At 38.3% G+C, this 13698-nt stretch overlaps 1 protein-coding gene across 3 annotated transcripts; it reads right to left on the reverse strand.

The window, feature by feature from the left end:
- Nucleotides 1–10: 10 nt before the first annotated feature.
- Nucleotides 11–13170, reverse strand: u2surp (U2 snRNP-associated SURP domain containing). 3 transcript variants are annotated; one of them, XM_028005269.1, is made up of 26 exons: nucleotides 13062–13170; nucleotides 12256–12354; nucleotides 12023–12137; nucleotides 10532–10656; nucleotides 10374–10444; nucleotides 10177–10265; nucleotides 9995–10030; nucleotides 9804–9886; nucleotides 9436–9601; nucleotides 9131–9342; nucleotides 8743–8786; nucleotides 6022–6126; nucleotides 5854–5920; nucleotides 5580–5743; nucleotides 4400–4562; nucleotides 4239–4318; nucleotides 4066–4153; nucleotides 3831–3965; nucleotides 3560–3749; nucleotides 3340–3420; nucleotides 3209–3260; nucleotides 2971–3118; nucleotides 1709–1819; nucleotides 1497–1624; nucleotides 1228–1404; nucleotides 11–533 (listed from the first exon to the last, which is right to left on the reverse strand). In XM_028005269.1, the coding sequence occupies exons 1-26, from the start codon at nucleotides 13101–13103 to the stop codon at nucleotides 395–397; spliced, it is 2910 nt and encodes a 969-aa protein (XP_027861070.1). In that variant the 5' UTR covers nucleotides 13104–13170; the 3' UTR covers nucleotides 11–394. The 3 variants fall into 3 exon arrangements, with proteins under 3 accessions (XP_027861070.1, XP_027861071.1, XP_027861072.1); XM_028005270.1 differs by lacking the exon at nucleotides 9995–10030; XM_028005271.1 differs by lacking the exons at nucleotides 8743–8786; nucleotides 9436–9601; nucleotides 9804–9886; ... (5 more) ...; nucleotides 12256–12354; nucleotides 13062–13170 and having other exon boundaries at nucleotides 9131–9243.
- Between the last annotated feature and the right edge of the window lie 528 nt (nucleotides 13171–13698).

Consider the following 13698-nt stretch of genomic DNA (forward strand, 5'->3'; position numbering starts at 1 on the left):
TCCAGACATCTTAAAAATGACACTTGTTTATTAGGAATTATTTTTAATGTGAACTACAAAAACAGAAGTCGACAGCATGAATGTAAGACTTTTCCTCTCACACTACATGGGTGTGGTCTACCACATGGATGATTTCCATTGTAAGGTGGAGAAATTAGGACACACAAACATTTTTTTTTTTTAAATCTTTACAATATAAAACAGCAGTGGCCCCATCTACCGGTTACACCAGATGGCAACCCATGCAGCACCCTCCACTCACTGTTGTTCGTCCGTTAACCTACAGCCATCGCAGATCTGTAGCTGCCAAATCAGTCCACCTTTAAATCAAACGCGGCGCAGAGATGGGGGGGAGAATGAGAGGGGCTGGTTTACGAGCCAGAAACAAAAGATGTCAGTGTTTGCTCTTCTTAGATTTCTTGTGAGATCGGTGGGGGGATCTAGATCTGGAGCGGGACTTCTTGGTTGATTTCTTGGGTGTCCTGGAGCGCGACCGCCTCGATCGCTTCGGTGTGCGAGGTGAAGATGGAGATCTAGCGGGATTAAAGGGACATTGCACATTTAGAGTTCCTAAAAACAGCTCACGTTTTAAAAAATCTCCCTTACCAATACGATTTAAACTAGGTGTTTACATGCACTTTAAAAAAAAAAAGTTTTATTTATTCCCAAGCTCTATCTTCCTGATTGGCATCTCCAGATGCTGCTTTAAAGTTTCCACTTAATTTTTCTCTCTGAATGCCATTTAGATTAATAGACTGGTCCCTCTTGTAGCTCACCATGCACACAGCATGATGCTGCCACCACCGCACTTCACATTTGGGATGGTGTTCCCAGGCCTGCAAATTCTCCCTTTTTCTTTCAAAGGTAGCGATGGTCGTCATGGTTATTTTTAGTTTCATCATATCTCAGATGTATTTAGAAATTAAGGTCTTTGTCCCTCAGTTCAGTTTCAAACTATGATCAGGATTTTCACGATGCTTTTGGAGTAATGGCTTCTTCATACCCTTTCAGCTGACGCTAGAAAAATACTCATTTTTCTGTGTGGGTAATGTCACTTAGCAACCTTGAAGAACATCTACATCCACAGCTCTGTAAACTTTGAAAAGACACACGCATAACTAAGGGCAACTTAGAGTAACAAATTAACCAACAATCTTATTTTGAGACTAGAGGGAGAAGACGGAATACCAGCTAGAATAAATGTTTAAATGCAGTGTAAGCGTTTACCTCTTGGACGATTTTTTGTTGCTGGACCGAGGGGAGTCTTTATGGGATGAGCGTGACGATGTGTCTTTAGAGTATGATCGATCGGAGCGTTCCGATCTCTCTGACCGCGGCGAGGATGACCGGCCTCGTCTGCTGCCGCTCCTCGATGGACTGGGAGAGCCGCTGTGATGCCGCTTTCTGAGAGGAGGGAGAGACGTGTCAGATTGTGCATTAGTCAAATTGAAGCTTTACTTTTAGAAATGTGACTCTATTTAAAATGTCTGAATCACCTTTCTTTCCTGGTTGGTGTGTCATCCTTCTCCTTTTCCTTCTTCAGTTCTTTTAACCGCGCCTCTGCTTTCTCCTTTTCTTTTTTCTCCCTTTCTTTCTCACGCTCAAGTTTCTCTTTTTCTTTCTCCTTTTTAAAAGCATGACAAAAGGAGCTTGGTTATTGTTTTGTCCTGTATCGTATATTACAGGTAACAATAACCTAGGTTCTTACCTTCTGTAGCAGTTTGTCCCTGTAGTGCTCCACCTGCTCCTGGATACTCTGTCCAGGCTTCTTGGGCCTTTTCCCAGACTCCAGCTCATCCTGGAACTTCATGACTTTAACCTGTTGTCAAAAATGTATTGCACCATGATATCCTGCTACTATGCATTCTCCTCACTGGCATAATCTTCTCGTCTTGATCTTTTAATCATTTTGGTCAACAAATAACCAGATCAAACAAATGCTAAACTGTGACAATACAAAAAAATAATCTGCAGAGAACAACTTAAAAAAAAAAACAACTAAATACAAGCATTTGATGCAGCCTGATGGCGCATGTAGGAGCCAAACACCAAAACATCAGAGCAGCAAATGCATAAATACTGTATGTTTTTGGGAACTATGGAAAATTATCAGCATTTATAACATCGTACATCATGCAGTGACTGTTTAAATAAACCCTGACACGCTAGAAAACAACAGTGACAAGGGAATAAAAATCCTGCCATAAACTAGCAAAAAAACAATATTAAATTGCACTTTTTAGGTTTATCAGAAACATGGTAAAATGTGAACAGGAAATTGTTTTAAAAAGATTTTAAAAGATATAGGTATAATAAATGTTATAAAGACTACTTCAAATGAATACATATAATGGCTACAAAACCAGCAGAAAGGTAATAAAGGCTGTTTTACAGCAGCAAAGCAAATTATTTACAACCAGATTACTGGTCTAATAAGGAATCAGTAGGAAAGTTCAACACATTTTTATCTGATTAGATTCCAAACAATAGCGCAAACTTTAGCTGTTCGAATGGAGGCCAGCTAAAATCTCTATTAATTCAACATGCAATACTGAAAACTTGATAGCTCTTGCTGCTGTGTTTTACATTTCTAACTGCGTTGCTGATTCCTCGGATCACCTGACAAACCAGAATTTTCTGAGTGAGCGGAACAGATAATGCAGGCAGTTTTTCAGCTCTACAAGTGTATTTTCCATACTTAAAAGAAGACGTGTGCCAAGAAACCAACTTAGTTAAAATGAGGAATCTACAATTTCTAATACGGCCCCAGGTCAAATATTCAGCCAGATACTGCATGTAGAACAGAGGCTGACCAGTTGCTACAAAAAGCATTTTTTTCCTAAATCTTTTTGTGCTATTTATTTAAATCAATCCACTTCAAAAAGAAAACATTTCAATCAATCATTTAAAGCCCTACATTATTTAGACATATATTTTAGTTTGCAAAATAGATTAAAAAACACAAAAAACCTCAATCTCTCTGAGCTTGGTGCGTTTCTCCTCATTCATTTCAGACATCTTGGCTTTCATATCAGAGTCGTCTCTGATGGGGTTGGAGTAGCTCTGATTATCCTCTGAGCGAGGGCTCCTGTCGTCATCATCACTGTCTGCCTCACCCCTACAGAAATATAATAAGGTGGTGAAAATAGTCTGTAAATTCATAAGTATATACCATGATGAGCAGATGGAAAACAAAAAGGCATCTTACTTCTTTGATTCTTCAGGTTGCTCAAATATCTCCCATTTTGAGGTTGTTACAGCTGAGGAGTGAAGACGTTCAATTACAAAGACAGAAAAAAAATCAAATATGATCGACAGGTAGAGGCTTCCCAACGTTACCTTGAGCCTGTAACTCTGCCTCATCCACCGCTTCCCATTTTGAGGGTGCAACCTTGAAAGTTGCTCCCGCTGACTGATCCACTGTCAAAACCAGAATAAAAGTTAATAAAAGTTATTTGGAGATTTGAAACAATCCATAATGGTCATTTATATTGGGGAGTGTCCTGATCAGGACTTTGCCCTCCTCAGGCCTCTCTGTGCTGGTCCCCGCTTCACTCACGAGGTATTCCATCGATGTCGTCATCAATGGACTTAATAGGAACCCCGTCTAAATCATCGAGAGGAGCTCCATCAATTGGCGCCCCATCAATGGGTACAGCATCAATAGGGACCCCATCCACGTCCTCCAGAGGGGCTCCATCTACAAACTCCCCCAGAGGGGCCCCATCGAGGTCTTCTGCAGGTTCAGGCTGGAAGAAGACAAGGAGGAGAAAAATCAAGCATGATCTAAGTGAAAATTAAAATTTGGGGATGTATGTGTGATTTATTACCTCTACAACAAGAGGGACCTCCTTTTCCGAGGAGAGATTAACAAGTCCAAGGAAAATATTCTGCAGCTTAATAAGAAAGGGATCAGGGTACACAGCCCAATCCTCCCACGCCCGGAAACATGACATCACTCGTTGCTATTACGACAAAGAAAAAAGGAAACAAACTTGGTAGCTGAGTGATATGAATCACCGGCGAAGCAGAGCGTTGTGAAGTTTGATAAATTAACGCAGCTACCTTGAAGTTCTCGCTCTGCAGGTGTCCTTGTATCGTCTTGTATGTGGCGTTGAGATCAGCGAAAATCTGGCTAAGCTTCGTCTCAAAACTATTTAGAACAAAAACAGACTTACTCACCAAGATTCATTTATTTACAACAAATAAACTATCAATTCTATTTAAACTAAACTTACTATTTTCTGTAGTAAGACGCATTGGATACTTTGGCAGAAGAGTTGTACAGCACATCGGAAACGAGATATAACCGTGCAATCTGAAAGATTAACAAGCAGCATGACGGTTAGACGTCGTTGATGAATGGTTAGAGGGAGGCAGCACTGAGCTCTGGACGTGCCTTCTTTGGTAGAGGGGTCTTCAGAATGGAGAGGGACTCAGCGATACACTCCACAATCTCCTCAGCAGCTTCAGCGTGGTTCAGACAAAACAGCATGGCCTCTGCCACGTCTCCTCTCCTCGGAGACAGACCGCGGAGCATCTCCTCCAGTTTGTCCCGCTCCCTGAACACAGCATCACTTTATAACCAATCACAGTTCATCCTGAAGGTGGCTAACTCCAGACCAAAACAGAAGGTATTCTGATTGTTCTACATCTGTTGAATTGCATTTAAAACAGACTTGAACACAATTATGCTGCACACAAAGTGAGGAGATAATTAAGCTCTGTTGGAACAGAAACATCTAAAACACGCTGAACATCGCCCCCTAAGGGCCGGAGTTGGCCACCCATGGTTCACTCGCATATCAAATCCAGTAGCTCTCTATCTAATCATCCATTTATCGTGTCCTCCACTTATTTGACGATGGATTCAGAAGTGAAACCCAGACTTCTTTCTCAGCATTGTAATGAGGGTCAGAGAGGGTCTTGATGCAATCAAACGGTCTGACCTTGGAGAGGCTCCTGATGCCTGACCCACCTCCACTGACCGCTTTCAGTGCAGAGGAGCAGACGCTCAACTCCAAGCTCTTCTACATCATGCAGCTACAAATTTGTATTAAAGCATATTTTCCCAATTTGTTGGGTCTTATCCTTATTTTGGAAACATTGATTCATAAAATATGTGGCAGATTATGACCCCTGATCAAACTGAAATTACTCAGACTTCCTGCAGGTATAAATGTATTAGTTTCAAATCCACATGTCCTTAAGAGTGGTGTAGCATATAAGCTGAATATGAAATTTTTTTAATCAAAATTCAAAGACTCAAAAGCTCCCCCTAATGGGTGTCATTTATGGACTCATGGAGTGTGCATAATCTCATGGGGTGAGTTTGAGCCAAATCCATAACTGAGGCTGGGCCTTTAAGTTATCAATTTATGTCTAATATTTATGTTTTACTTTGAAAAAGGTTTGTGGCTTTACTGTTTATTATAAATAACTATGATAAGCCTTGTTTTTAAATTTGTTATAGATATAAAATCAACATGAACAACATCAATAATCACAAGTTAAACAGCAAGGTGAAGTCTAATCATATTCTGAATAAAATGTGCAACCATTTTAGGTCATAATCCTACTCTTCTTTCAAGGAGCCTTTCTTGTTTCCCTCCTCCTCTTCCTCCTCTTCATCACCATCATCATAAGGACCGTGTAGGTACGGATTAAGAGGAGGCGGACGCCATAAAGAGCCATTTTTAAACATTCTAAAGTCCTCTGTTCGCCATTTGGCCGGGGATTCACCCTGAAAAATGAAGCATTTACATTTAATATAAAGATGTAGAAACAAGTGGAGGAAATCTGATCGCAAGTTAGAGGTTTTTTTTTTCCCCTCTCTCAATTTTAACGACAAACCTGTAGTATAGTGTAGAGCTTCCAACGATAGTATACGTGTGCCGGGCTCTGGTTGTCAAATAAAAACCTGGAAGAAAACAATAACCATCAGTCTTATCTGTGTAAACAGCCAGCTAATAGTAGAAACTATAAGCTTCTAACATGTTTTTTTGGGGTAATTTAACTGACCTGTACATTGGATTGTTGATTTCTCTGTTCATGATCATGGCTTCAAACATTGGGCCTTCACGCACCACAAATTCGATCATGCGGTGGATAAGAGAGAGCAGATTCCTACAAGAAAGACACAGTTAAAGCAAACTGATTCAGACTGGACTGGAGTCTTGAGCACTACTTCCTTCCTCTCTCATTAAAGTATAAATTATGCTTGGCGGTTTGACACCCACAACAGTTCTCTGAAAATTACATTATTCTTAATTTATAATTACACCATTTATCACTGAAAACGCTGAAGCTACGACCACAAACATCCACTTTTTGAATACAACAAAAATGATCTGGAAAAGTGACACAAGCAGATGGTGCCTAAATGCTCTGGAAATGTACAATAATATGTTTTGTTTAAAGGAAGCCTGATGAGAAAAACTGTTAAAGGGGTGTCAAATCACCAGTAACAAGTTAACTATAACAGTAACTATATATTTCGGTCAACATTGACATAAATACCAAAAATTATATTTTAACATGAAAACAATCATGAATTTAAAATAAATTAATCTTTTCTATTACTTAAATTTACTCATTGTTTGAAGGGTTTCTGTCACATATTTCAAACATTTTTAAGAGCTTTTTTGTTTTTTTATTTAAGACCTTAATGCCTTCCAAATAAATAAGTTAACTTAAAGGCTTTTTAAATGATTCTCAATTTATTTAAAACAATATTGTAAGATTAATTTATGTGATTGATGAAATTTCAGTCCTATGAAATGAATAGATTAAGGCTTTTTAAAGACCCTGCAGAAACCCTGTGATATGTTAAATACCAGTGTTCCCTAAGGCAAAAGTGCAACTGATTTTAATTACATTGCACTGCCAGAATTGTATCAAATAAATGATCCTACTTAAAAATGATAAAGAAAGAACAGAGGGAGCAGTACATATCTGGGGAACAGGTGGGGAGCACTGACATGACATTGTTTTGACAAAAATGTTTTGCCAATACAATGGCTTTTACATCCCACTCAACTCCAGACTAGTTTGAAGTTAAAAAAGAAAAAAAAATAACAGGATTCTTTGCCTGACTTAGACAATCAACTGGTGGACTTTGTGCTGACTGAATATGGTGCAGAAGAGATTATTTAAATACTTGTGACGATTTTAATGGAAATGTGTCCTGTAGCTTGAAAACAATCAGCCAATAAGACAAGGGGTGTCTTTCATTTGACAACACAGATAACATTTATGTGTATTGGAGCCGATCGTACCAATGGCGGGGTAAAATTCTGTATACTTTCCCAATCCATCCCATGATGCTTTTCAGGTCCCTCGCTGCTGCAGACAGTTCAACTTGTGCTGCTCACCAAGGCCAATGTCAAAGGTCATTCAGAAGCTAATTCTAAGGTGGGTTTCTTGGCTGGGGGCCAGATTTACTGAGCTCACCCACAGAGTGACAGAGGCCAAGGGGGGAGACGGTCTGAGTGAGCAATGGCCTGAGAGGTGGCTTCAGATCTAGAATCAGCAGGTCATGAATGTGGTAGAGCTCAATGTCACTAATCTAGATTAACACAATCAACTGTTTATGATGTGGAAGTATGAAGGTGGTGATGCTTTGCTACAGATTTAAAGGGAGGGATTTTTTGGAGTGAGGTTTTGTGATGCAAACCCTGGTTATTCTCTCATCTATAGTAGAGATTTAATTTTACAAACAGTTTTGTAAAACTAAAACTATATATATATATATATATATATATATATATATATATATATATATATATATATGTGGGTGTGTGTATGTGATGCAGGAAGCCATTAAAGGAAAACTATGTCCCACAAAATGCTGTACATGAAGATTCCAACCTCTGTAGGTTAATGAAACATTTTGGATTTGGAAGCTTTTTGAAAATCTCAGACTTAAGGTAAAGGCCCACATTCTACAGAGATTGCCATTTTAATCATGCTAACCACAAGAAGTGCTAATATAAGACACAGTAAGGCCACCAGTTCTCCTTATCAAAGCTTGTTTTCACAGCAGGAACGATATTTTGAATTCTGCCCTTATATCTTCCTCCTCCTAAAAGATAAATCTTAATTGGCTAAATTCAGAATCTAAGCTTTACAAATAAAAATCAGCCAAAAACAGTTTTTCATAAGTGCATCTCTACACACAAGACCATATTGGAGGATGTTTAACACCTAGACCTCCGAAAGAGACCACTGCATTTGCTAGTTTTTAAGACGGTGTATAAAATTTGTTTGATCACATAACATTATATCAGTGAACAGATGACAAGACAATTGGTTAATGTCGCTGTAATTATCTGAGACCAGAGCCACTTCTTGACTAGCTGTTAAGTTTCCACTACTCTCAAGATTTATTCACTTTTCAAAAAGAACATTCAACATGAGATTTCTCCAAAAGCCATTTCAATTTTACTAAAAGCAAGAGAACCAATACTAAAAACCTCTCTTCAAAAAATCTCAACTCAACTAATCACTTTAAAGGAAAACATGAACAATGGAGATAAATGAAGGAGCAAGATAAAATGTGTGGGTGCTACATTATGTGCAAGCATAAAAACAGAATCCATTTGCCTCAACCATTGCTCATCCACACTGAGCTGCCCCCCTGTAGCATGCAGTGATCAATTGATCAAACTTTTAGCTTCAAAATGGGATGTTAGGTTTTTTTCTAAGTTTGTACACCAATTTGAAAAAAGAAAAAACATGTACCTTTCTGTTGGGATAACCACTTTGACTATGGCTTGCGACAGAGTCTGTATATGAAGTCACATCAGATAATAAACAATAGAATGTGAGTATTGTTAAATAGGCAACAGGAGAAAAATATAAAAAATGCATTTCAAACTTCACAGAGAGAACACATTTCCTTTTACTAAACGCCAAAACCCCATAAACACTTACGTATAAGACAAGCTAACTGAATATATCCAAACTTTTCCTATTAAAATCTAGTAAATGAAATTTAACAAGGAAAAAAAAAATCTAATAAACTATAAATAAAACCTGCACTGACTGCTAACTACAATAGCTAACACAATACCAGCACAATTAAACACTACCATATACCATGAAAGCTCAGGCTGACATTCTGAGTTACCTTCTCAAACTCCTCCTTGTTTTTGGGTGGAGGAATCATTGGAGCATTGGGGTTCTTTAGCCTCTCTCGGGGCTGCGCGTTGAAGGGTAGGCCGGAGGGAGGGGGTGGGAGTGTATGCTCCATCATGGAGGGAGGGATATATATGGGGTGGGGGGGGATGGGCACACCTTTGCCCCATCCTAATTTCATTTCAAAGTTCATGATCATTTTCCCTATAATTAAAGGAAAGCGGAAAAAAAGAAGTGTTTACATCATCAGGGTGGAGTAAAATACGAGTTCTGTGTCTTTATGAAAGAAAAACGTACCATTTAGGTTCTTGAGGGCTCGCTCAGCATCCCTCCTGTTCATAAAGGCCACAAATCCACAGTTCCTCTCCCGAGCTCGCTCCTCATCCGTCCTGGGCCACATGATTTTCACGCTGGCCAGAGGGCCATACCGCCCGAATTCTTGACACAACATCTCCTCATTCATCTGTAATGATTCAAACACAAAATATTTATGAAAATATGCAGAGACAAAAATAATCATTTGCAAAACACATAATTCTGTGCAGGATTCTATATCTGGAATAAGCAGTATTTGAAACTACAGCATTCAATTCAAGTCAAAGCTGTTTCACCAAGCTTCTTTGTCTTATTTTGCCTTTCAATATGAGTCTGAAAAAAAAAGATACCTGTGGATTGATGTTTCCAAGATACAAGTTAGTAGTGGATGGATCGCCGACATCATGGGATCCTGGCGCGCAGTCGTCCAAAACTGCAGACACAGAAACGAGAAAATAATTTCCCGCTGCTGTCTGAAACCTCGATTCGATTTCTCAGCAAGTTGGAGATATTCACGGTCACTGTATTAAGTCAAAATTACCACTGGACGGACGGTTTCTTCTTGAAGAACCATCCGCTAAAAGAAGCAGAAAAGCAGTATAAATTTTGTTTCAGGGTGAAAGGAGCACAAAGGGGGCGGGGAGCTGAGTGAGGTGTGCTGGACGGGGCCACTTCGACCATGTTAGTACACAGTAGACATTAAAGCAGCTTAAATTCACTCACAGGAGCGTCTTCCCTCTGATCCAGGCAGAGGCTCGAAGCGACTGACGCGTCCTTTCATCCGGTGTCTTTCATCCCTTTCTTCTTGGATTCTGAAACAAGTGGCACATATTGAAATTCAAAATATATATATATTGCAATTTTATTTTAAAAAAAACCCAGACCAATAGAAAGTAATATTGTCATTTTATAAATCATACTGTTTAAGTTCTTCTTTAAAAAGTTCCAAGTTACTCTTCTTCTTTTCCTTTTCACTGCCCTTCTTTAAAGTCTGAAAAACAGAAACATATTATTACTAACAAAATAAATTGTAAAGCACAAACAAAGGACACAATTAGTTGACCTTGAAAGGACTTACATTTCTTTTGTCTGCTGGTAAAAACTGAGATGGAGTCTCCAAAGGCAGGATGCTTTTTGGCTGTGTCTCAAAACGGGATTTGGGCTTGTATAGCTTTCCCCTTTTCTCATCAGAAGATGATTCCTCTGAAAAGACAAACAGCATGCTTATTTCAAAATCCTCCTGTTAATATTTGGTTTAAAGAAGAGAAGCGCAAAGAAATATCAGGATTACTAGTATTTTACCCTCATCAGAGATAAACTTGTCAGAAACTAAAAATCCAATCTCTTTGCCAGTCATTGAACAGCACCACACCAAAGCAACGGGAAGCAAGATTAACAACAACACTCTTTGGTGTGGGAGCTGTTGCTAAAAATAAAAATGCAACTTAATTATATTTTCAGGATGAGTGGTATCAAAAGAGAAGTTAGAGGGAGCATGTAGATATAGGAGGTTTTAATCTTTCTCAGTGTCCTCTTCCATGCGTCACTGAGCATGTTGGATTAGCAAATGTTGACAGTTTTGCAGTAAGTCTTGAAGTTGAGGTAAAGAGCTACAAACTACACAGGGAACACAACCAGGCACTGATGCTAGTAATGCTAGCAACACCAATCCCCAATATAAATACTAAAAAAAAGTTTAAAATGTCAATTCTGATCATTTTGTAGTGCAAATGTATTTAAGATATGTGTAACTCCAACTGCTCTCTCTTAGTCTGACTTTATCTCTGCAGCATGCATGAAGAAGAGCTAATGATTGGCTACTGAAAGGATCCTAAGGGCTCACAAAAATGCAAGATTGTGATACATTACTTTTTCAAAAGTGCAAAAGAAAAAAAATCCGAATACAGTTATATTTTAGATTGTTATTCTTTTTAATATGGTTTCATAAAGGATGTGTTTCTCTAGTTATTTATAATTCAGAGATTTAGAGAATTGCTTATTAGAAATCTTCTACCTTATAAGCCCACTCTTATTTTATTTTCAGTCTGTTTCTTCTCAGGCAATTTTTTTTTTTTTTACTGTACAAAACCAATGCAATTGCATTCTAAAATGTTATTCAGACAAATTTAATCCCAAAATGCTACATTTTAGGAGAAAACTTCCTACAAAATTAAATATTGCATTCTAAAATTAGAAAACAGATAATATGAGGGCCTTAGAAATCTGTCAAGATGTCTGATCAGTGCATGTCCAGCTCATATAAAAAGCTTTTGCATTTTTTCTCGGCATATAATGCAACACAACTTCCTATCAAAATAAATAAGATAATTTCTAATTTCCAAAGCAATTTAACACAATTATCTCCCACAGTTGGTCTGTTTTCCTTCTTGGGCAAAAATGTTCTTTCTTAAATTAATACCTTGCCCCTGCAATGATTATCCTCACATACATTTTCTTATGTTAAAAAACATAAGTGGTATAAAACATAGTAATGCCACCTTGTGCAGCATGACATGTAAGATTATCACAGTTTGTAGCTATGTAACTGACAACAGTCCAAACACTGTACCTTTGGATGCATTTGCAAGACCCCCTCGGACAAATGCTTTGACCTTGCCCTCTCCTCCTCCTTCAAAAGCAGCAAGAAACTCTTCATAAATCTCTGCCGCTGCTCGCTCATCTTCCTGAATACGAAAAAAATCAACAAAAAATAAGCCGATATGCAGCATAAAATAATTAATAAAACCTTTTAAAAATTGATTACATGAGTAATCTTAATTAAAAAAAGAAGTGCAAACTTGCCTTTTTCTTTATTTCATCTTGTTCCTTCTTGCTTAAAGTTCTTTTTGCCACAGCCATCTTACCAATGCTGAAAGACTTGAGTTTGCTCTCAAGCAGCGCCTGCCGATGTAAACAAAGAAGAGCTACGTTTCAAGGCAATGTTTACCAGGACTCAGAATGACAATTTCTATAAGCAACAACACATTCAAGTAACCAGACGCTGAGCCGGGTGTGCTCAGTGTTATTCTGACAAAATGACAGACACTGTGACAGCCAATCGGTGCATAACTGTAACTTATAAAGATATGTATACAATAAAAACTGCAAAAGACAGACAAAATATCTGTTTAGGACTGTATGCGTTTCGTTTACTGTAAACTTTCTTCTAAGTTACAGTCTGACGTCTAAAAATTTACCAGAGGCCTAGCAGCTCGGTGTAAGCTGCAGCGGGACTGCTTGAATCCAGCACGCTGAGCCACTAACGTTACCATGACGTCTGCTCCTTAGTAAGAATATACATTAAATTGTATATTTCAAAATGTATCATTTGTGTGGTGACTACTTTTAGTTATCAGCTTTGCCTTGATGCAGTTTGTAAATAGCTACACCGACTTAGTCCCGGGGTGCATTAGCTATATGGTTAGCCTAGCTATGCTAGCATGGATAGGTTTCGTTAGAGCGGGGTGTCACTTTTCAGTAAGCGCGCGTAGCTCTTGCGGCAACTACCATGTTAACACCAAACGTTTTCCGTGAATCTAAAAAAAATACACAGCTTTCACTACGATAGGAACAGCTTAGCTAACACGAGAACAAATGGTAAATTTCACCTTAGCGCTAGCTTTTTGAGAGCCAGGCGTTCGGTCCGCCATCTTTCTGTGCAACTGAAAAGAAAATCGATCACCGATAGCAGCTAAGTTGAATGCACAGGACCTACAATCAAATGTCGAGTCAGTGAGAATGTTGTGTTTGCTAAACTAGAAAAATCAATGAAGAATTCGCTTTAAAAAAAAAAAAAAAAAGGTATGTTAAATATGGCCTTCTATGATTTCTCTTGATATCGAAATCTGAAAGCAAAGAATAACTTTTTTTTGGATTGCATTTGATACCTCAGAGTGTTTTGTTTTTTATGAGGAAGACATGGCTTTGGAAAGTAACACAGACAAATAGACAAAAATAAATAAATAAATAAATAAACCTTCTGGCAGGCAAAACATTATGTGACAGTCAAGTAATAATAACCTGAATGCCACTTCCCTGTTGAAAACATCTAGGTGGTGGCAACATAATGTTGTATACATTAAAATGCAAAAATACATAAATAAGTAAAAGTATATTGTTAATTCATTTGGGTCTGTTTTGGGCTTCCAAGGCTGCAGCTATCTGTGTTTCTTGGAGACCTTTTTTCAAGACTTTTTCCTTTCACGGAACCTTCCATTGATATACTTGGAGTCAACACGTTGTGTA

This window comes from Xiphophorus couchianus, chromosome 21, assembly GCF_001444195.1.
Source record: "Xiphophorus couchianus chromosome 21, X_couchianus-1.0, whole genome shotgun sequence".
NCBI classification, from domain to species: domain Eukaryota; kingdom Metazoa; phylum Chordata; class Actinopteri; order Cyprinodontiformes; family Poeciliidae; genus Xiphophorus; species Xiphophorus couchianus.